The 24,585-nt window shown below is 43.0% G+C and overlaps 1 protein-coding gene across 4 annotated transcripts; it reads left to right on the top strand.

Annotated features, from left to right (window-relative positions):
* The first annotated feature begins 248 nt into the window (after nt 1–248).
* LOC107399991 (sulfotransferase 1C2) lies at nt 249–24,383 on the top strand. Of its 4 annotated transcripts, none has more exons than XM_076557245.1 (8): nt 249–453; nt 11,926–12,103; nt 12,982–13,107; nt 16,422–16,519; nt 20,445–20,571; nt 21,255–21,349; nt 21,484–21,664; nt 23,539–24,383. In XM_076557245.1, exons 2-8 carry the CDS (start codon nt 11,953–11,955, stop codon nt 23,649–23,651), a joined length of 891 nt encoding a protein of 296 aa, XP_076413360.1. In that variant the 5' UTR covers nt 249–453; nt 11,926–11,952; the 3' UTR covers nt 23,652–24,383. The 4 variants fall into 4 exon arrangements, with proteins under 4 accessions (XP_076413360.1, XP_042121922.2, XP_076413362.1 ...); XM_042265988.2 differs by lacking the exon at nt 249–453 and adding an exon at nt 5,104–5,577; XM_076557247.1 differs by lacking the exon at nt 249–453 and adding an exon at nt 5,992–6,014.
* Nucleotides 24,384–24,585: the final 202 nt, after the last annotated feature.

Here is a 24,585-nt window from a genome sequence, read left to right as displayed (position 1 = left end):
TGGCCACCAGTGGTCCCCTTAAGTCTCACCAGACATGCAGATGGTACACTGTCCTCCACAGAAACCTGGTTTCCAAGAAGTATGCTTCTGACATTTCCTCCCACATTGAGAATTAATTCAACCTGTGTGCCCTTTTCTCCAGAGGACAGAAATACAACCCTGAATTCAAACCTAGGTGTGGCCAATACTATCAAAAGTAAGCTAGTTAATCAGAACCCAATATGGCAATGCTGGAAAGTGATTTCCTGAAGAAAGCCACAGCAGCCATGCCAAGATGTGCACACGCCTCCTGGATGGGACCAGAGTGGGTGGATTCCTGTGCTGTCAGTTTTATAACTTGGGTCAGGGCACTCACTAGTCTGAAGGAGGATCCTGGGAAAAGTCTCTCAGAAAAACAGGACGTGTACTGTACCTGCTTTACTGGTACACACTGCTTGCCTTTACACACCAACTGTAAGTAAAGATAGACTAGATCAGTGGTTCTCAACTTCCTGAATGCTGTGACCCTTTGATACAGTTCCTCATATTGTGGTGACTGCCAACCATAAAATTATTTTGCTGCTACTTCATAACTATAATTTTGCCATTGTTATGAATTTTAATATAAATATCTGATATGCAGGATATCTGATAGGGGTTGAGATGCACAGGTTGAGAACTGCTGGTCTATATCCTTGACTTTACTTAGTTCTTCAAGTGAATTGGATTTAAACACCAAGTAGAAATTATGCTATTAGGGCTGAAGAGATGGCTCAGCTGTTAAAGGCTAGACCCACAATCAAAACTATAAGAAAACATGCTACTAAATTTTGCAAGATATGTGGGATTATTAGCTCTTTAAAAGACAAGAACAAATTTCAAATGACCTTCACTAACAAGAAGAATGTTATTTGCTTTGCTGTTTATTTAATTTTTAGACTTATTTTATGTATGAATGGGTCCCCTGAAACTTGACTTACAGATGGTTGCAAGCCACTGTGTGGGTGCTGAGAATTGAACCCAGACCCTCTATAAGAGCAACCAGTGCTCTTAACCACCAAGTAGCCAGCCTGCTAGGGTTCAAATCTAAACTTTGTATTGTGAACAGAGAGAATGCCTGAGTACCTTTGTGGCAAGGAGTGGGGGCAGCAACAGCAGCTGCCTCACATGGCTGCCAGAAATTGAAATGAAACTGTAAGATCTAATTCCTAGAACATGCCAGACATACAATAAGGCACTGTCTTATCATTACTACTGAAAAAGAGAGTGTCAGTTTTAAAGGAGCAAAGACTTCAATACAGGAAAGCAGGTTGTGTCCTGGGACACAGATGCTGTAAAGAAGAACCACATTGTTCCAAATAACCATTTACAGCAGTTAGCACTCAGCTGGAGGATTCATGCCTATTGACAGATGACAGACCAATGGACCCCTCTGTGTGCTTGGATGGACAGGAACTGCAACATTTTCTCAAGGCAGTCCCTCATCTCAAGAAGTCTTGGAATAACTAAGGCAGAAGCAGCAGCAGCCATCCAGAGCCCATCATCTGCCCAATCAAAGCCTTCAAATTCAGCAAGACAAGGAGCACCCCACCCATCCTTGTGGAGATGCACTAACTCTCTCTACAAATTCCTGCTCTCTACAAATTCCACCCCTTAGGTCAACATCCAAATCCTGATTCTGGGAAATTAGCCCACACCCTCTCAGGAGTGAGTCTAAAACCCATCATGCATGTCCACACATATCCTGTCATTTTGTTTCTCTGTGCTCTGGCTCTCCTGGTCCTTTAATTTTGGAAATAGAGCTGGGAAACGTTAAGACAAATAAGACTCTATGCCAAAGACTTCTGCCAGAGTCTAGTCAGAGAAGTGTAATTTTTATCCCTCATCAAGGAAACTTTTCTTTGAAACGGAGAACAACATCACAGAAAATCACAATGGTCAAAGTGCAGAGTACTGGCTGGAGTTTCAGTTCCAGCTGATAGGTTTACAACAGAACTCCTGCACCTAAGGCTCAGCATTCATGTGGGAGAAAGGGCAGAAAGGTTGTAAGAGCCATTTGTTATGAGACTGTCTCTCCTAGAAATGTCAGAGAAATAAATGTACACCTGTGGAGTCTCACCAACATGACTGCCTAAGCCTGACCGGGACAAGGAAGACACCAACAGACACACTAATGTGGAAGAGGGAAGGCTCATGAGGCTCCAACCCTAGACAAAGAACTAAGCCAACTAAGGGATGCTGAGACTAGGAGAAAAAAATCTTCCCTGGGGAAGAACCCTCAAATTTGTTATCCAAACCAAATGATTAGCCCTGAACACATATCCATACAAGTAACATTATACAGACTGATCAGATTACATTTCTGCATTTAGGAATATATACACATACATAAATGTATGTAACAGCAATTAAAGAAACAGAGGCCATGAATTCGAAAGAGAGCAGAGTGGGAGTACATAGGACAGTTTGGTGGGGGGGAAAAGGATGAAATGTTGTAATTAAAAGAGTATTTTAATAAAGATCGTGCTAGAGAAAATATCATTATATTCTGATTATAAAATAGTAATTCAGTATAAAACATAGAAAACAAAAAACAGGAGAAAATGGGGTGGAGGGAGAAAGAGTTATGATTGGATTCAATCATCTTATCATTGCCAACATTTGGTGTCTCCTGCTCTCTTGATTGTAGGCATGCTGGAGTTTGGTAGCAGCAATAAATTATTATTGGAATCTTAATCCAATTATTTTTCATTGGTTTACGGACTTTATACAGGTCTTGTGCGGGTAACCACAGCTGCTGTGAGTTAGTTGATACATGCAACAACCCTGTCATGTCCAGAAATCAGTATTTCACAGCTTTCTTCTACATCTGCAGGCTATGGCATTCTTTTTCTAGTTTGTGGAGTAATTTGCATAGCATTCAGATTAGTTCTTTGAAATTGTGCTAAAATTCTGCAGTGAATCTATCTGGTTTTGGGCATTATTTAATTGAGAAATGTTTTATTATTGCTTTAATCTCATTACTAGTTATCAGTCCATTGCAATCATTTATTTTCTTATTGGTTTAATCTTGATATGTCAAGTGTATATAGAAATTGATCTGTTTCTTTTAGATTTTCCAGTTTAGTGGAATAGAGGCTTTTAAAGTATATTTTTATGATTTTCTGAGTTTCATTTGTGTATGCTGTAATGCCTCACTTTTTCATTTCTGATTTTATTAATTTGGATCTGTCAACACACACATTCACTTAGGACTTCATTCATTCAGGGCATTCCTACATGGACATTCCTTTTCATTTGATTAGATTAACTAAGGGTTTGTCAAAGTGTTTATCTTTTCAAAGACCCAGCTTTTTATTTAATTGGTTCTTTATAAATTTTTTGTTCACTTCCATTTCATTAATTTCTTCCCTTATTTTGATTATGTCTTCCCATCTACTAATTTGGGGTTTTGGTTTGTTCCTGGTTTTTAGAGGCTTTTGACTGCATCATTAAGTTATTAATTTTAGATCTCTCGATTTTTTATGTAGGTGTTCAAAGCTATAATATTCCATTGTGTTCAGATAGAATGCAAGAAATTATTTCAATTTTCTTGTATTTGTTGAGAGTTGCTTTTTGCCTAAGTATGTGGTCAATATTAGAGAGAATTCTTTGTCCTGCTGAGGAAAAAGTATATTTTTAATGTTCAGGTGGATGTTCTATGGTTTTCAGTCCCATTGAATTATTATTTCATTTAATTCCAATGTTTCTCTGTTGAGTTTGTGTCTGGACAGCCCATCAATTTGTGAGAATGGGGTACTAAAGTCATCCAATATCACTGTCAGGGTTAATCTGTGGATTTACATCTAATAAACAGTATTTGTTTTATAAAATTGGGTATGCCTGTGTTTGGCGCATATATGACTAGAATTTTAATATTTACAAGTTTTTTTGAAGACACACACCCCCCTTATCTGACCCATGAGCTGTCAGAAGTGTACTGAATATTTGAAGACTTTCCATCCTCTTTCTGTCCTGGCTTCTAGCTGTCTGTTTCCACTGTGGCCCACTGTTTAACATTTCTGTCTTCTCATCGACTGGCATCTGGTTGGTGGCCCACGGTGTGGTGTGTGGCAACAGAGGCAAACAGAGCTATTAGAGGGGTTAGTGGCACACAGCCTGGACACAGGGACTTCGGCTACAGAGCATTTGGGACTTGCAAGTCAACAAAGGTAACCTCCTTTAGAAAAGAGGAAGTAGAAGACATGTCAGCCATGAGGTCCTAAGAAGTGCAGGATCAAAGGAGATGAGGTAAGCTTTAGCTGAGCGGATGAAAAAAGTTTGGGAGTTGCCAGAAGAGATTAACACATGACCAGTTTGATTTCTAAGGTAGCCGAGGACACCTAGGGATATAATTTGCCTCCATGCATGTATATCTATCATGGGATAAAACAAGTATAAATAAACACATACATAAGCTCTAATATTAGACTTTGGTTCTGTCCCTTCTGCATGTGGGTGTTGATGAATGTACTCTGGAAAGAACCAGGATTTGTAACAAACTTAGTCTGTGCTAGGTGGGTGTGTTCATCACCTTGTTTTTATGTAACAGTACTGATGGGAGGCAGCTAGCATGTCCCACATTTTATAGATGGAAAAAGTAAATCTGGAAGAAGGTCCAGCTGGATGCCTGAGACCCTGCAGCCAGCTTTCTAGTTTCCTCATTACTGAACCCAAGCCTATTTATTTACCAGTAGAACAGGACCTAAGGAACTAAGTACTAGCTGTTATGAAAGGAAAAAGATTTCTTCAACAAGCTGGCAAGACTAAGATAATGGACGAGTATTTGAAATACCTTTTTAACTCACACAGGTTTTAAGCTTCTTTTCACTATAGGCAAAGGGAGGATGGAGGTTAGTTTACTTAGTTAAACATGACGGCTAATAATTTGTTTGTTTGGCACGTCTTAGCATCACCAGTTTTGAAAGGCGAAGAGGGGGGCATGTATGTCAGCCTCATGCTGCTAGTTTGAATAACTAATGAGGACTACACTCAGCTGAGCAAAGGGCAGAGTGTGGGGACTTTGGGGCACTTTCTTTTTCAACCATAAGCATGGCTACACCCTCATCTTTACATATTTTAGACTCTCTGTCAGACTAGGGAGGGAGAAACCCAAGCAGCAAGAGCATGAGGCTCTGCTACAAAGCCAGGATCCTGAGCAGAATGGAGCGCTAGGTGGTCACAGAGAGGGAGGAACCGGGTGTTTGCCTCCATGCATTCATCCAAACAGCCTTGAGTCTGCTGGTATTCAAGATAGTGGAGATTTGTACTTGAGCAATAACAATACCATGAGAGTTACTTCCTCAATGGACAGATGCCAATGTTTGTTTCTTGCTATCTTGACTCTGCTGGTTAAGGTTGTAGCTAACCACACTGACAGCAGAGCTTCTGGATTGCTTGGTACCTGCTGAAGATCAGGTACTTTTGGCACAGTAGAATTTGAGCCTCTGTGCTTGCCATACCCCAGAAATGTTTTCCTGTTTCCTCTAAATGTACTTTGGTACTCACTGAACTCTGGGGCAGTCCATCCTTGAGATTACTGACCGCTAAAGCTTGAAGGTAAGAACACAATTTATCTTAAATATTTGGCCTAATTTGTTGGTGTATGTTCTTAGTCTTCATTCATGTAAAGTGCTAATGTAGAAGTAGATTAGCTCAAGCCAGAAAGATCCTAAGTCCTTAGGAACCTGAGAAAAATAATAAAAGGCTTATTATGAAAGCAATACTAGCTGGGTTTGATTTAGAAATGCATGCACTCTCCTCCCCATGATATCATTTCCCTATGCACCCTGCTCTCCTCCCTAGCCTGGACAGCCTCTCCCCTTGCCAGCCAACTAGCTTTCTCTAGTTATGACTGTTTCTTCTCCCAACAATGGTCCTCCAGCTTTGACCATTACTCAAGCTGGGCCTATAAAGGGGGCTTGACCAGGTACCCTGCTCAAGGTGGTTACTTATACGAGCACTGTGGCAAAGGATCTGTAAAGTTTACATGCAATGTAAGATCCGCTGGAGGGCGAGGGTGGAGGATTGCTATGAGCTTGAGGCCTGTCTGGAGGACAGTGTGAGCCCCTGTCTCAGAAAAAGAATCAAAAGGCTAACTACCCACAGAGATAGTTTCACAAAGGAGGCCACACTGACTAAGCCTGACAGGATGAAAAGGTGGCTGTCTGGGAAAGTCTGTGGGAAAATCTGCCCAATTCTAACAGTAGCAGGGACCATAGCTGTTGCAACCTATAAGTAGAGGCAAGAGAAGGTGACAAGGTCTTGAAATTTCTGTGAGGACTAACAGCATTCTCCCCCTCCAGCACCATCCACTCTCTCTCCACCCTCCCGCTTCACCTCCTTCCCCCAAGCTTCTATCCAGTTCTACTTGCCACCCTCCACCCCGCCCTCGCCAGTGGGCCTCCAATACAGCATGTGGGGACACAATGCACTAGGCAGCAAGTATTTTTAATCCACCATCAGTTCTTGGCAGCAGGAGCAGGTTCTGATGACTGTCTTTCTCTCACAACCCTGCATACTGTGGCCATCAGACCACCTTGTGTCTCTTGACAATCATTCCGCGAGGTTATCAGAAGTAGAAAGTGCCACCATTCTAAGCACTGGATATCCTTAGCCTGTCAGGCCTGAGCACAGCAGGCTGGAGCTAGTTACTTGCTCTCCTGTGATCAGCTGCTGCCCAGCAGCAGGAGAGAGGCTTGGACTGCACACTAACTACAAATCTGGCAACAGACCCCAATTTGAGAATCTGATGTCTACTGAGCCTCTATGGCTTTTGTATCATTGTAAGATCAAACATTCAGGAATCCCCTCCCCCCCTCACCCCACTCCCAAACTCATCTACCCGAGAATGGTGCTCACTGGGCAAACCTCCACTACTGAACCACATCTCAGGTCTCATCTGTGTGAGGTTCACACACTTTCATAGCCTCATCCAGCCCCTCAGCTCTACCTGTCTGGTACACACAGCCTGCTACAGAGCTGGTGGTCTCTGTGGACTGAAGACTGTGAAGTCATTACCTCCCAGCCGCAACTCTAAACCTCCCTAAACCCAGCAAAGGCTGGCTCTTTTTTGATATCTGCAGGATAAAACACACTCGTTAAGATCTTTACAACACCTGCCCACCTTTTTATCCATGCCCATTTCCGCACACCCCATGTTAAAGCTCTAAGCCCCGGGGACTTCCCTACCAAGGTACACCTTTGCTGAAGGGTCCTAGCTATAGTTGAAATGTGATTTGTCCTCCCATACCCTGGCAGGGGCTTGAGCCTCCGTCTTATGCTAATTAATGCTAAAGGATAGAACCTTCAGTGGGGCTTTTGTAAATGAATCTCCCATAGCTTTATAAGAGAAAGAGTGACCTTGGAGAAAGACAGGGCCATTTGTTCCCACTGGGATGTGATAACACCCCAGGCCTGTGCATAGCTGTTTGGATTTCAAGCCTCCCAAACTATGAACTAAATACAAGTCTCTTTTTCTTTTTGTTTGTGTTTTGAGTCTCACTGCATAGTCTACCCTTAAATTAGTGATCTTCCTGCCTCAGCCTCCCAAGTGCTGGGATACAACCAGGCATCACCACGCCCAGGCTCTTTTCTCCAGAGAGCCTGACTCGGTTGTTTCAGAATAGTAACACAAAGCTCACTGGTGCAGCCTGCATATGCTTTCTGTATTTAGTACACCAACACCTTCCCATACTATCCTCTAGATTTCACAGTCTGGAGTTGTGTATTTTTATGCTAAATATAAAGCAAATGCCTAGAATAACAGGTTATTTTAAGGTATACATCCAAGCCTTCAGCCAAACCAGGAGGGAGCAAAAACTTGCCAAACAACAAAGTTGCATTCCACACGCTCCCCTTACCCAGTCCAGGCTCTGTCCCTCCCCCACTTTAAGAGCAGTCACTGTCCTAATATTTCAAAAGAACACTCCCTTTCTTTTCTTTCTTTATTTTACATACCAACCGCAGTTCCCCCAGCTCATGGACTCTGGACTGATAGCCGAGGAACCTGCACAGACTGAGCATGGGTAACAGTTGTGTGGCTTGGGCATTTTGTGGGGCCCCGGCAGTGGGACCAGGATTTATCCCTAGTGCATGAACTGGCTTTTCTTTGTGCTAGGGATTGAGCCCAGAGCCTTCAGGGTGCTAGGCAGCTCTTCTCCCAGTGAGCTCCAACCCCAGGCTTCTGCTTTTTCTTTATAATTTATTAACATGCGTGACCAAGCATCCTTAGACATAATAGTTTAGGCTGGCTTGTTGGTCATTTTGGTCTCTTTAAATGCGTCCTTTTATGAATTTTTTTTTAAAGATCTGTAAGTCTGTACCTTTAAATTTTTTCTTACCATCTATGTGGAGGGAGTGTATTATTGTCCTGCAGATTCATGCAGGTCTGTGCCCTGCTGATTTTGCCCTGTGCTGAGATTTCACAGTATCCTGTCCTCTAGACTTACCAAACATTCTTCTTTGGATACAGTTGGAGTGGCAGTGATTTAGCAGGAACACTTCCTAGAGAAGGCATTCTCCATCAAGAGACAATGTCTGATTGTCTTTCTTTTGTTATTTATTGACTATTAAGGCCCAAGATTTTATATTCATTGAGAGTTGCAAGAAGGTATTATAATTATATAAAAAGAAAAAATCATCTCCTTTTATTTATTAGAATAATTCTATAAATAGAAATGTGCCTTCTAGTACTATTTGATCAATGAATATAGGAAAGCCAATACAAATAATTAATTCCCTTTATTTGCCAATGTTCCAGAGAAGAGCTGGTTTCTGAGCTTGATCTAGTGCCCTAGTCTAGGCAGTTTAATCAACTTTTTCATAAGTCTGGAGCAAGAAGTCCCAGATGGAGGTGTTAGGTGGTGTGTTTTCTCGAGGCCTCTGCTTGCAGGTGGCTGCTTTCTACTATATCCCCACATGGTGCTTCCTCTGTGCACCCCCTGGTGTTTCTCTGTGGGTCAAAATCTAAGAAGAGCCCCAGTATGGCTGAATTGGAGCCTACCCTAAAGACTTCATGTCGACTTAATCAAGCCTTATGGGTCCTATCTCAAGCAGTCACATTCTAAGGTATGGAGAATGGAGCTCAGCTTATGCATTTGGAGGCACATGATTCAGCCCATTGTATCCAATGATGCTTTTACAATATAAATGTATATAAATAGTTTTCTGTTGCTCACAACTTAAAATGACACAAGCACATGGTAGTACATGTGGTAGCACATGTGATAGTACATGCCTGTAATCCCAGCCTTTGGGACCAGAGGCAGAAGGATCCTGGCAAGTTTGAGGCCAACTTGGTGTACATGGTGATACATATCAGGGCACTGTTTAGAGAAAAAAAAAACCTGGGTTTGTTAACTCATACTATTTTATTGTTGTTGTTTTGTTTTGACGTTTTGAAACGGAGTCTAACTTTAACCTAAACTGGCTTCAAACTCACAATCTTCCTGCCTAGCTCCCTCATATTGCTTGCCATCGCACCCTGCTGGTCATTTTCACTCCTGGAGGTCAGACATCTGAAAGATCATAGGCTCTGGGTAAAATCAAGGTGCAGAGTTGCACCCCTGGAGGCTCTAGAAAAGCATCCCTGCTCAGCATCCTCCATCGCTGCTCAGCATCCTCCATCGCTGCTCAGCACCCTCCATCCCTGCTCAGCATCCTTCATCCCTGCTCAGCATCCTCCATCGCTGCTCAGCACCCTCCATCCCTGCTCAGCACCCTCCATCCCTGCTCAGCATCCTTCATCCCTGCTCAGCATCCTTCATCCCTGCTCAGCAGCCTTCATCCCTGCTCAGCAGCCTTCATCCCTGCTCAGCAGCCTTCATCCCTGCTCAGCAGCCTTCATCCCTGCTCAGCAGCCTTCATCCCTGCTCAGCAGCCTTCATTTCTGTGCAGGTGAAGGACACAGGCTGCTGCCTCAGCTTCTAGAGGCCTTGATGTCTATTCCCCTTTGTCTCAGAATTGGCAATGGCAACCAAGTTAAACTACACTGAGTGCCCCCACATCCTCCAGCAGTGCTCTATTGGAGATTAGGATGGGAACATCTTTGGCAGCCATGATGGTGCACACCACCATTTTCATTTGAAAAGGACAAAAATACATGAAGTCATAACAATTCCTGGGTGGCATAGCCTTCCTTGTGCACATGGGATTATTGCAAGGGCTTTTTAAATTTCAATGCACGCATCAATGCCTACAACTTAAAATGAGGCAATTTTAAAAGAAAGATGATGGGATTTGTAGGCAGATGCTAGCTGAGGTCCTGAGCAAGCCATTGATCCTGTGGCTCACGAGCCTCCCCATATTTAGAAGAGTGATAATTATTTCTTTGTGTTAAAATTGTGATGTGAATTAAAAGACAAGGGAAAAGTTGGGCAGGACCTAACATAAAGTCCCATGAGAAGTGTCAATGCTCCAAACCAAGTGAAGTAGCTTACCCTTGTCACCTCAGCACAGAGTGGGACTTAGGCAGCCTGGGATACACAGTGAGTTCTGGGGCACTTTGGGATATATAGAGAGACCTCGTCGCACTCTTTACCCCACCACCACCCCAAAAGGAAGAGAAGGATGAAGAGACGGCAATAATCTACCTTCCTCTGCTGAAGCTGACTCCACCACATCTCAGAGCATCATCAAAAAGTCCACCCTCTCTGCCATATTATAGCTGCTGCTTATGTTGGAAATGTTTTCAAGAATAATTGGTTTTTCATTTTCGAAAAGCACTGTGTCTATGCTAGAGAACTAAGTCACCCTGAAAGCTGGTGTGGCCAGATTGGGCACACTGTTCCTTCTCCCACTCCATAGAATGGCCAAGCCAGTTCCCTTTATTCAATCTCCAGCAATTACTTACTCATTTCCATAAATACCCTTTCCATAAAGACCCTTCCCTTCTAATGTTCTGTGGCTCAAGTTATGTAGGAATTAAAAATGAGTTAGTGTCCAAAGGTACTCAGCCCAGCACATTGTAGCAGTCACCAAATGTCACCTTGTCAATCCTCGGAACAGCAGTAGTAAATGTCTTCTGGAATTGCAATATTAATTTAATCATGAGTAATGGAGGCTCACTCCTCCTGCTGTCCTTTTTGTGCATTTCCAGGTCTTCTAGGGTTAGCAAACAAACATTACAAAAAAATGTGCATCTCTCCAAAAAAGACAAAGTAGACTAGAAGCACGTGAGGAGAAATTCATCACTAGTCATAAAGAAAATGTAAAACAAATCTATAGGGATGTATATTTGAGCCAGTTACATTACATGCCAGTGACAGAGTCCTATACACTGCTGGTGGATGTCTCAAATGATACAGCAACTGAAGAAAGGTGCTATGAGAACTTCTCAAAAAATGTCAACATACAATCCTGCAGCTGTGCTTTGAGTTATAGACCCAAAAATATGAACACGGGGGCTTAGATATTTGTGCATTGCATTTAAAGTGGCATCGTCTGTGGTGCCTGAAAGAAGGCACTCAGGTGCCCATGGATAAGCAAACAGATAAACAAAACATAGTGCAAGCAGGCATGCAATAATACTCAGCATTAATTAGGAAGGAAATCCGATGACATACCAGAATATGGCTGATCCTTAAGAACATTAAACGACATTAAACAAACTATTCACAAAAGAACAATTTCAATTTACTTATCTAAAGCATCTCAAGTTCAAAGAGATAGAGAAATGGTGGTAGCCAGGGACCAGGGACCAGGGACCAGAGATTTAGCGCTAATGGGCACCTAGTTTCCATCTAGGAAAGTGAAATGTTTCCTGGAGATGGAAGGTGATGGTGGACATACAACACTGGAAATATTACTAACGCCACGGAGCAGTACACTTACAGCTAAGAGTCCTTTTCATGCTGTGTATGCTTTGCCCCAGTGTTTTTAAAATCCCATTATGTTCTTTTCTCACAGGGACTGGACCCTCCACCATAAGACATCATGGCACTTACCCCAGAATTGAGCAAGCAAACAAAAAGGAAAGAGATAGCAGGGATCGCCCTGATGTCTGAAACCGTGGACAACTGGAGCCAGATTCAGACCTTCAAGGCCAAGCCAGATGACCTCCTCATTTGTACTTACCCTAAATCAGGTAACTTGGCAGAGTGAAATGTAGCAGGAATCTTAAAAGTTCTTATTGATAAAATCAAATGCGAGGCGAGTTATTGGGGTCCATGCTGGTAGATCAGAGAGACAGAACAAGCCATAGCTATCTCACCTCGCCGGATCCTCAGCTGGTCTTGTTTCCTCCGACTGGAAGTTTCTGTGTCCTCATCCCAATGGCTCTCAGCTGAACTACTACTCAAAAGCCTGAATGCTTAACCAGCCAAAATCTTCTAGTTTCTGGTCCTCACGCCTTATATATCTTTCTGCTTTCTACCACCACTCCCTGGGATTAAAGGCTGGCTTTCTGGGATTAAAGGCGTGTGTCACCATGCTTGGCTATTTCCAATGTGGCCTTGAACTCACAGAGATCCAGAGGGATTTCTATCTCTGGAATGCTAGGATTAAAGGTGTGAGTGCCACCATTTTCTAGCCTTTGTATCTAGTGGCTGTCTGTTCTCTGACCCCAGATAAATTTATTAGAGTACACAACATTTTGGGGAACACAATACCACCACAGTGCAAGCTCCAGCCTCACCCTCTGAGACATCTGAACTCCTCACCTAGTTAGAACCCCCTGCAATGGCAAACCTGCCCCCCTTTTGATCCCATGGTGGGCTCCATCTCAAATACCCGTAGCCCTGGCTTTTCTGAAGCTCACTCTCCTCTGCTATCACTGTGCTGGGGAAGAGGTGAGCTTCATCGACCCTGTTCTACTCTCCACAGAGACCCAAAGTCTTCCTTATGTAACTGATAGGATCCTGGCCTAAGTGGAAGGTGAAGGCAATAGCTGGCCCCACATCCCTTCTTCGGGATGCTTGAAGAAATAGTCAGTTTTAGGACTCTTACTCCTCCCTGTCTCCTCAGGGACAACATGGATTCAAGAGATTGTGGACATGATTGAGCAGAACGGGGATGTAGAGAAGTGTCGGCGGGCCGCCATTCAACACCGACACCCTTTTATTGAGTGGGCACGGCCACCCCAGCCATCAGGTAAGAGCCCCTGACTCCCTGAGTGTTCCTCTCCTGCCTTGTCTCCCTCCTTGCCTTGTCTCTCAATCTGTCCTCTTCCTCTTCCTCTCCCTCCTCCCCCATTTTTTGAGACAGGATCTCTGTACATAGCCCTGGCTGTCCTGGAGCTCACTATGTAGACCAGGTTGGCCTCGAACTCACAGAAGTCTACTGAGTGCTGAGTTAAAGGCATGTTGTCACTATGCCCAGATTCATCTCTTTTCTTGTCTTTCTTCCCACCAAATGTGAGTCAGCAAGGAAGAAAGATGTACGTAAAGGTGAAGTTCTGCCTTATTTTCTTATCACACTTTTTGCTCTGATCATGTGCAACTGTAGAACACAGGAAAAGGCAAAACTTGACTCATTAGCAGTTCAGAGACCTCTGCACTCAGTAGCCTACCCTATTATAACCAAATGCTTCCTTGGTTATAATACACACACACACACACACACACACACACACACACACACACACACACACACACACTCTGGTGGAGCCAATTAGTTTTGCCCAGTTGAAAAGCCTTTTTTTTTCACCTAACATTTAACCTGATGATGTTTCTCTACACACATGAGGGAAAGTTCACCAAACAAGCAGAAGACAGAAACCAGCACAGGGGCTGATCTCCCTCAGTCATCTCACTGCAGAGTGATGTTAAGAAAGGCTTCGGAACCCTAAGAAGCGCTGCTGTGAGGGCAAGTCTAGCATTGAAGTGGGGCACTCTTGAAGTAGTCATGGGCAGGCTCTGATGAGTCCTTTCAAATGTCTCCAGATGGAAAGCTCCTGAGCAGATGCTCTTAGGAACCTGGGACCCAGGCAAGGGGATGGATGTCTTCAAGTCAGGATGTCCTTTCTGCCTGTTTCTCAAAATCCCTGACTGTGTAGGTGGCCACTTGCTTTGCAGTTCCGTATCTGGTCCAGCCCTGCTGTGACTCCTCTTTGGGGTGCCATCCCAGCATAGACTATTCTGACTGTGATTATTTGGTGTGTGTGGGGGGTGATCTTCCAAGTTATCTTTTCTAACTCCCTATCATGTGATTTGTTTCCTCATTTCTCCTGAACTGACTTAGAGCATTTTCCATCTAGAATAGCTTCATTTTTGGAACAATCGGATATTGTGATATTTGACACCCATTCAGGAAACAAGAGGACAGTGTGTAGTTTCCCACTCTCAAAGGAGACTATTTTTATGCATCACAACCAAAGACGGTACAAAGAAATTACCCAGGCACCCTCTACAAGTACATCAAGTAGATCAAGGTTTACTTTCTCACCCTTTTCCTGAGAATGAAAAGTGCTTCATCTTCCAGACACAGACACAGATTTCTGTTCTGTGTTCCGGCCTTCCAGAGGCCAGAATGATCAGTCTCTTCCCCACGGGGGTCACTGAGCACAGCTCCAGGGACCACAGATGGCAGCTGTCAACAGTCTCTCCTGCCTTTCTGCCTGGCAGGGCCTGTTCGCTCTTGTCCCCAGGGGCATGTCTCTTGAATGAGGCCATCTCTTGAACTACTAGCCACTTCTGTTCTGCCTTCTCTGAACCTTTCAATCAAGTCATGCTTCTTTCCTTGCCAAACTGCACACTTCTCATCTCTTTCTGTTTTACTTGCTCTCTTTTACTGTGGAACTGAGTAACAGCCACGAGCAACAACTACCACATGACACTGTTCAGTCTTGAGATGTCCTTGCTAAACAAATTAGCCCCTTATTTGTGAATTCAAACTCACATGGATTCTTAAGACATGGGCAGTACGGGGTCAGACTCTTCACCAAAATGTAATAAAATAACCTATAGCCCAGTTCTCAATATAGCTCCTTTAAAACGTCATGAGCTGGGTCTCCATTATCTACTCTTTTCTCGGCATTCTGCTCTTCCAAATCACCACTAGAATGGTCCATTAAGCTCTGCTTACAGTATTTGAGGGCTTTAATAGCTTGAAGTTTGACACCCAGCTCACATGACTGCGTCAAGATGTTTGAGGCAACTGATCACATTGCATCTATAGTAAGGACATAGAGATGAATGCTAATGCTCAGCTCACCTTTTCCCTTCTGTTTAGTCTAATTCCCCATTGTTGCTACCCATGTTCTGTCACTGAGCCTTTCTGGAAACCCCATCATAGACATACCCACCCAGAAATATATTTCACAGTGACTCCAAGTCAGTCAAGTTGATAATGGAAATTAAGCATTATACCTGGTCACTTTCCAGACCTCACATCATGTAAGCAATATGGAAGGTCGCTTCACAGCATACCCTCCTGCTGCACATTTATAGTTAAATGCTACTGATTATCAGTCATATTTCTAGTTTCTGTAAGTGCCCTCCTCTGTGACAGGTTTCTTCGATTAAAAGAATCTTTAACATCAGCTATGAATCAGAGTCCAGATTCAAATGTGCCACCTAACAGCTTGAATTCACCACAGTCCTTGATGTGACAGACTAAACCCTTTGAGATACCCATAAAATGCTTTCAGGTTTGGGTTTAGAGAGGACTCTGAGAAGAGTTTAATTTGATATGGAAGGCTTGTTAAAAGAATCGTTAACTCCATGGGCACACAGACAGACAGCAACATGGAAGGGCTCTGGTGAGAACCTAGGTGACATGATAGAATGAGGGGGGTCCCTTCTTATAGGTCTCAGAGGAAGTGGGAGGTTTCATGTAGTCAGGCTGTCTCTGATCCCTATACAGCAGCAGGAGGAGAAGGAATTCCAGGGTAGGAATGTGTAACTCCAGTGACGTGTGTGGGGTACCCACTGAGGTTGTACCCATTGCACAGGTGAGTGGTGTGTTGCCACTGGTAGCTCTCTGATATCCTGAGGTCTGGTAGGCTGGACCTATAAATTTCCTTGGAGAAGGAAGAATGGAGTCTGCCATTCTCCTGGAATTTGGGCACCCAGGGAATCTGTTATTCTGTGGGCTTAGAGATCCACATGTAAGTTCTTGATGGGGACTTGCCATTTCCTTTATAGAAGAAAAAGACTGCTTCAGGTGGGCCTGAGGACCAGTCTGATTTGGATTTTCTCAATAGGACACACTTATAAAAAACTCCATCTTATCTTCTATAAACTGACAAAGTAAATTCATTCAGAGCTCATATCCAGCTCTCAAGCTTTGTGAGTCTATAAAAACAAAGGCAATACCAGTAACTCTCTAAAGGGTTCCCAAAAAAGCCAAAAAAAAAAAAAATAGGAAGATCCATGTGTGGATGATAGGTAAGGTGGGGATCACCTGGAGTGGAAGTTCTAATGTGCTGGGCATACTGTGCATTCATCTCCTGAACTCTGTTAAAGGTGTGGATAAAGCCAATGAGATGCCATCTCCAAGGAGACTAAAGACCCATCTTCCCACTCAGCTGCTGCCACCATCTTTCTGGACAAGCAACTGTAAGGTAAGACAGCAGCAGTTCCCCTGGGGGCTGGGGCAGGAAGCCCAGAGAGCTAGACCTCCAGAAGCCGGGGAGAATACCTTCTCCGGCAATCTCTATCCATGACCTCTGAGTATTAACACTCAGCAGTAAAATCAAACAACACAAAGATAGAGTCAGTAGAGTGATGTGATGTGAAGGCAGAGGCCAGACTGAGCTGTTAGAGAGAGTCTATTCTTCAGTGAAGTAGACTGGGGGATGGGGAGCGGGAACCATAGGCTGTAACTTATGGGAGGTCACATAGAATGGAGCAGAGACAAGATTGGGTAGAAAAAGTGCAAAGGATTGTTCAGAATGGTAAATCGAAGTAAAGCCACAGAGCAAATGCTTGTCTGCAGCCTCAGAAGCCTCCAGGTTTGTTTCACTCTTTCTAGGACTATGTCACGTACCCTAGTGTCTATTCTAGTTTGTTCCTGCCACATGGAGAATGCTGGACCAGGCGAGGTGTGTACAAGGATAGAGTAACCCTGCAGTGGGTAGTGCTGAGGTCCTAGAATGAGCTAGTATTTGCTGAGAAGTATATGATATTCATAAGTTGGAGTAAAGGAGAGGAGGACAAAAAGGGTCTAGAGAGATGGCTCAGTAGTTAAGAGCAATGGCTGTTCTTCCAGAGGACCCAGGTTCAGTTCCCAGCACCCATATGACAGTTCACAATAGTCTGAAGTTTTAGTTCTAGGGGATTCAATGCCCTCTTCTGATTTCTGTGGGTACTGCATGCACATGGTGCACATACATACATGTAGGCAAAACACCCATATAGATAAAATAATTTAAAAATTCAGTATTGTTTAAAAAGGACTAAAAGATGTCTAGATAACAGGAGTATAGTTGGGACTCCTATGAACAAATGACTTATCCCCTGACAGTAAAGCTGAGTGAGGGGTGAAAATTCTATTTCTGGCATTACTGATACTGGATATCACAAAACTACTGAGGAATGCCCCTTTAAGTTGTCCAACTGAGATCAAACAAGGAAAGAAAGTCCCTGGGTTAAATAAATAGAAAGATCTATAGATAGATAGATAGATAGATAGATAGATAGATAGATAGATAGATAGATAGATAGATGAATAAATAAATAAGTAAATAAATAAGTAAGTAAATAAATAAATAGGAAATAAAATTCAGGAAAGCAAATTGAGCCAGGAGCTATGCCAGAATAGTTGATGCCCTGGGTATTTCAGAAACATTAGCTTTGATGTTTGTGCAGGGACTGGAACAGAGCTTCAGCACAAGGAGGAGGAGAATGAGGAAAGAAAGCAAAGAAAGCAGGGGTACCAAGGGCCACCATCCTCCATGAGTAAGTGGAGGAGTTGTGCTCTGTGGTCCAGAGAATGATCTACAATAGCAAGATGTAGTGGGTAGCTATTCCAGCTTTGACCTGGAAGTACTACCCCCAGTGAGGCTTCTGGTAACTGTCACATCTACCTATGACTGGCCCCTGAGGTGGGGCCGAGACAGGAGCCCTTAAAACCTGAGATCCAGATGTGCCGGCTCTCTTGGTTCTTGGTGATCCTGGATGCTGGATGGTAGACCAAGTGGAGTTCTTCAGAGAACCCAGATGGACTGCACCTTACCTCTCCTGAATCCTGTAATCATCCCCTTTACTAATTGTAAGTTATCCCCCAAATAAACCTCATTTTTAACTGCATGGAGTTGCCTTAATAAATCCACCAATATCTGGCACCCAACATGGGGCACGAACCCATGACCCTGGGATTAAGAGTCCCACGCTCTACTGACTGAGCTACCAATATAGCTATGTTTTCAGTTTTGAAGGAGTGAGTTTATTAAATATGCAGCAAGCCAAAGATAAAAATAAGAATAAACAGTAGGCAGCAGGCAGAGAGAGAGAGAGAGAGAGAGAGAGAGAGAGAGAGAGAGAGAGAGAGAGAGATCATCAAATCAGGTGCTTAAAGCATTCATCAGAATTGACTGAGCAAGCCCTCTTGAAGTAGTCAGCTGGAGTTCCCAACAGAGAGAGTCCCAGACAAAGAAGAGTGTGCCCCTAGGTAAGGCTTCCAAGCCAAGGAACAAATAACAGCAGAAAGATAATATCACCAAGGTGGGACTCACACTGATGAAGATCCCTTAGCACAGACTTACCCATCAACAGTCCCAGGCAGAGCAGAATAGGCTTTCAAGTAAAAGGACAAATAGCAGCAGTTAGAGGTAACATCAGCAGATCCTGTGCTCATAATGTTTTCCAGAAACTGACTGAAGAAGTTGAGGCATCAGCTGGAGTTCTAGGTTGAGCTTTCTCCCTATGGCTGAGCTTTCCCAGGTCTGAACTTCTTGCTTCTCTTTCCCAATGGGCTAAACAAAGTAACATCTGTAGGAAATAGTTCACCTTCTAGATGTTCTCAAGAACATCTTTACTTGGGCAATTTTCCTGTTCCCTTTCCTCCCTGTCACAGAGTTAGGGGACCAGTCTATCTCCAGATAAGGGGTCCTGGAGAACACTTAGATAAACATGCTCAGATGTGAAATGGGGATGGAATGACTCTACTTCCAGGACCAGCTTCTCAGTGAATTCAAAAAACACCAGACAATTTACCAATATAATACACATTGTGGACAGTAATGGAGACCCCGGGCAGCTTCTGGGTAGCCTGTGTCCTCTCTGAGAGGTTTTTAAAGATGAGCTCCCTCTCCCTGCCCTGTGCAAGACACTACAGGCTCACAAGTCAGCAAAGGTGACCCCCACTGCCAGAGTCATCAGAGTTAGCTCAGGCCCCAGATTACCACCATGCTCACCAACTTACGTTTAAACATACCCAAAGGGAAGACCCATCATAAGGGTGACTACTAAAGGAACATCAGAGTTAGCCCCAAGAACTTCTGACAAATCTACTATATGTAGACATAAGAGAATGTTAAAGTTGTACAAAAATGAACAATTGTATCAAAATGACATGGAGAAATAAGATGCAATTATAATCAGAATTTGTCAAATAAATAAATGGTGTTTAATAATTGAATGTATATATGTTCATTCATTTATATATATATAAATATATAAATAAATGAATTATATATAATATATATATATATATATATATCCACATAAATCAAAACCAGCCTAACTCTCATATTATGCATCTGAATAGGGAAAAAAACATGTGAACTTGGAAATGGAATGTAATGAGGGCTGAGAAAAGAAGCGAGTCATGTGATGTGGCTGGAAGTCACACACATGGAAAGGAAAGAAGACACTCACAAAATGCCAAGAAATATTGAAGTAAAAGACAATGTAAGATTCAAAGCTTATGAAATCAAGCGGAAAAAAAATAAGCCAAACCTTTAGAAAACTTGCTCTATTGGAGCATGTCCGCATGATGACTTGGAAGAACCATGTGTTAGATCTCTGAGATGGTGACAGGGTCTCTCAGCAGGGTTCCTCAACCTGGCCCTTATTCAACCAACCTAGCATTTGCTTAGTCAGGTATATAAAAACACACAGGAGCAAAAATAATTATCTTGGAGGAATGTCTGTGCTCACAGAAAATAGGAGACTCGGTCATGGTGCTGTTCCATGACGCAAACACAGGATGGAGCTACTGCCCATCCAAAAATCAAGCTGAGGTTTTGTTGTTGTTTTTTTTTGGGGGGGGGGGGAGGCTCATTGGCATACATGTGGCGGTTGGATATCGGGTCTGAGTTTATAGAGGAAGAGTTTGCTCCTGATAGCAAGGGGGAAATCAAGACTTGAGTTAACTATGAATGAGTTAATAGGGCCTGGCTAGACGCAGCATAATTGGCAATGATGTTCCAGGTTGTACTGCCTGTGCAGAAGGGTTAAGTGTCCCTCAAGGGGACTCAGTCAAAGCAAGAACTCAAAACTTCACATATTTAAGCCCCTTTAATCCACCTCTCTTCCTTTCCAAAGTTCCTGTATGTGGCTCGAAACGCCAAAGACTGCATGGTTTCCTACTACCACTTCTACAGGATGAGTAAGATGCTGCCAGAACCGAGCTCCTGGGACGAGTATTTTGAAAACTTTATCAACGGGAAAGGTAAATAGAAATGCTCGGTGCCCCATGTTCTTACTCCAGTAAGGTTGAGTTGAGAGAACCACTCAAAACAGTTGAGTCCCTAGAATGTCATGTGCCCTTAGACAAGTCCCACCACTAACAGGGACGAGGTAAAGCCAAGAGGCTAGCTTTTTTCACAGTGCAGAACCCTAGCTCTCAGCAAGCAGCCACATCCTACTTCAAAAGCCTGTATTCAGGGATTCCTGGCCTGTAGAGCTACCCTTATCCTGGATATTCCTGTCATAATACAAGGGTGCAGGTGATTGTACATAATCCACACTATCCTTTCATTAGCATTAAAGGCAAAAACCATAACACTAACCCAAAGCACATGACCTCAGAATCAAGTATATCAGTGTCCTTAGGATATATCAGACACAAGATTTTTCCTTCCATGTCTCTAACCTCTGGTGCACTTGAAGGAGAAGGAGGAGTGGGAGGAAGAGGAGGAGGAGGAAGAGAAAGAGGAGAAGGAGGAGAAGGAGGAGGAAGAGGAGGGGGAGGAAGGAAGAGAAGGAGGAGAAGGAGGAGGAAGAGGAGGGGGAGGAGGAGGAAGAGGAGAAGGAGGAGGAAGAGGAGGGGGAGGAGGGGGAGGAAAAGGAGGAGGAGAAAAGCCTGACTCTCAGAAGGTTTATGTTCATGAAAACTGTTTTTGTTTGTTACAGTAAATTGGGGATCCTGGTTTGACCATGTGAAAGGATGGTGGGAGATTCGAGATAGATACCAGATTCTCTTCCTCTTCTATGAAGATATGAAGAGGGTAAGTAAATTACTGCTCCAGGATCAGGGACAGGGAAGCTGCTTGATGAATGTGTTTCTGACAGGGATGTCTGGACAAATGGGATCATGTTAAAACTCTATTCCAGTCCAACTCAATGTTACCGTCACCCACAGGACCCAAAGCATGAAATCCAGAAGGTAATGCAGTTCATGGGAAAGAACTTGGATGAAGCGGTGCTGGATAAAATCATCCAGGAGACATCATTTGAGAGAATGAAAGAGAATCCTATGACAAATCGTTCAACCATTCCCAAATCTATCCTGGACCAGTCCATTTCCCCTTTTATGAGAAAAGGTTTGTGAGAAAATATCATGACATCAGAAAATAAGACATCAGAATATGTCTTATTCTGAGACAGTATACCCCAAATACACATACCATGCTCCCAAGAAGGCTAGAGACTCATTCCTATTGTACAGAGATTCTACAAATCAAATCTTCCAGATAACTAAGGCCAGGTCTATTCTTGGTGCATACCTCACTGGGAACCCTGCCTGAGGTTAGACTCTTCAGCCCTGAGACCTTGAAACGTTAGTTCTCTGCTGTAAGGCTCTTCTTGTAAGTACAGCTACTGTCCACACGCATGCCTCCTGTCTTCCACCTGTGCCTTTCTCTTACTCCATAGCCACTGCTTTGGCTTCTATTCACGACTTAGTTTTGACCATGACCCCTAAACGCTCAGGCTCATGACTTCCAACATGTACTGCTGTGAACCAACCTCTTAATGCTTCCTACTTCTTGAGAGAGGAATTCTAATGGGCCCAGGTGGTTCAGTTTTAAGGGGAAAGTGTTATTGTTTACTTAAAAATTAGTAAATTAAATAACTGTTAAAAAAAAAAGTCAATACTGATTTGACCATTTCACACAGCTCCTCTCTAAAACCCCTTTCCCAAAAAGCTAGAAACAGCAGGAAGCCCCTCCCTCCACTTCATTAGCATATGCATTTCCTTTCCATAACTGTACAAGGTCCCTCCCACCCCCCCCCACTCCCCCCCACACACACACACACCCGTGATCCTTGAAGTCTACAAAGTATCCCAGGACCCTGAAATGAAACAGTGATACCTCTTTTCTGAATCCATGGTGAGGATTTGATGGGTAGCCTTTCTTCAAGCCCATCCACACCCACCATTCTCTGCATACACTTGTGTTTGCTTCTTTGCTGGCTTGCTTTGGCCCATAGACACAGAAATATAGATACCACGATAGAAATTTGTTCACTAAAGCAAAAACTGTGGCTGTAGTGTACAATTTTGCTTACCAGAATATGAACCATCTCTCTAGAGCAAGGAGCGCAGATCTCTGCTCATCACTGTTTGTTCAGGCCTCATGGACATGTTGTCATTCATCATAGTATTTCTCTAATTATAGAAACTATACATACTATGTTTAAATTTTTATGATTAATGCTATAATAAACATGTTTGTTCATTAAATTGAATAATTTTCTGCAAGAATCACAGGTGTTACACAGAGTATTTTCCTATCTAAAATCATTTTAATCACTGCTTGTTGAAAAATAGTATGTCATTCTAATACCTCAAATTCTTTTTCAGTGAGATATAATCTACATAAAAAACAACTTACAGAAATTAATTGTACAGTTCAACCATTTTTATAAACACAAAACAAAACAAAAACTAACCAACATCTGAATCAAGGCAACAAAGAATTCCATCACCTTGGGACATTTCCTCTGATAGCCTTTCCAGTTAAGCTCTTCCTACAGAGAACAATGTTCTCATCTTTCACTCTCAGTTGATGGTTAGTTTTGCTTGTTCTTAGATGGCATATACATGGAATGCCACAATATATATTTTCTTATGCCCAGGATCTTTGGCCAGCAGAACATCTTAAGATCCCCTGGTATAGTTATATGTCTAACATTCATTCATTTTTACAACTGTGATTATCCAGTATGTGTGTATACCAGAGATAGAGCCAAGATCCCAGGTCACCAAGTGCCCTTGTATCAGTTGTCTACTTGATTTGGAAGCTGGTGCCCCTGCACAAAGACCACTCAGGCTGCCACTCAGACAAGAGAACCGAGGAGTTGAGGAACTGGGTCACTGTCAGGCCAGCTCCAAAGTGGGCACTCGGCACTCTATTCAAATACATGAAGTCTGTCAATCAGAGACTAACGCTCCTGTCTGGGCTTCATCTTTTAGGAACTGTGGGTGATTGGAAGAACCACTTCACGGTGGCTCAGAATGAGAGGTTTGATGAAATCTATAGACAGAAGATGGAAGGAACATCTATAAACTTCTGCATGGAACTCTGATCAAGTCATAGAGATAGATATCAAGAACATGGATGCTGTCTGCAAGCATCAGCCCAGCCAAAAGAAGCTCTGAAAGGACACTGTAAATGCGGAGGATTGTGGCTCTGAATCTAGGATTATTAACATCACATTATGATTTTATAAAAGATCATGGCTAATGAGTATTCTTTCCACTATTCAGTACAAATTTGTAAGACAGCTTAATAATCCAAGGAAAACCTAAGTAAGACTTGAATACTACAAATTTTAAGCTGCTAGTCATCTAGAAGAGTGGTTCTCAATCTGTGGGTCATGACCCCTTTGGAGTCACATTTCAGATATCCTGTATATCTTATGTTTACATTACAGTTCATAACAGTATCAAAATTGCAGTTATGAAGTAGCAACAAAATAATTTTATGGTTGAGGGTAACCACAAGGAACTGTACTAACAGGCCGCATTAGGAAAGTTGAGAACCACTCTTCTAGAAGGTACAGCCTGACTCTGAAATATACTACCTTAAGCACAAACACACAAATATTAGATATCATCTATACAAATGTACATGAAATTCTTATGTCTTCCCTGCTCAATCAGGGTTTTGCCTGGTTACAATAGAAAGAATCACTTTGTGAACAACTTGTTGCAACCAACCCGTGGGAACATGTTCCACCTGGGGGAGAAAAATGAGGAGATGTCAGAAATCCAAACCTTAATAAAGGGAATCCTAGATCTGTGTCATAAGAGAAACAGAAAGAAAGATCATATCACGATGAAAGCAGAAGGTAGGCATGGTGCTCAGTTTGGAGACAACTGGGTTTTGATCAGCAGTCGTCCCACCTGAGGAGCAACCTGTAACCAAACCAAGTGTCTCTTTTACCGAGTTTCCATTTTTGCCCATTTGAACGGAGCCTGTCTGTATTTGCTTGCCAGCATACTTATCTCTATCGCCCA

Source organism: Peromyscus maniculatus, chromosome 21 (genome assembly GCF_049852395.1).
Source record: "Peromyscus maniculatus bairdii isolate BWxNUB_F1_BW_parent chromosome 21, HU_Pman_BW_mat_3.1, whole genome shotgun sequence".
NCBI classification, from domain to species: Eukaryota; Metazoa; Chordata; class Mammalia; order Rodentia; family Cricetidae; genus Peromyscus; species Peromyscus maniculatus.
Note: the sequence above shows the minus strand (reverse complement) of the source record. Positions and strands in the feature narration are given on the sequence as shown.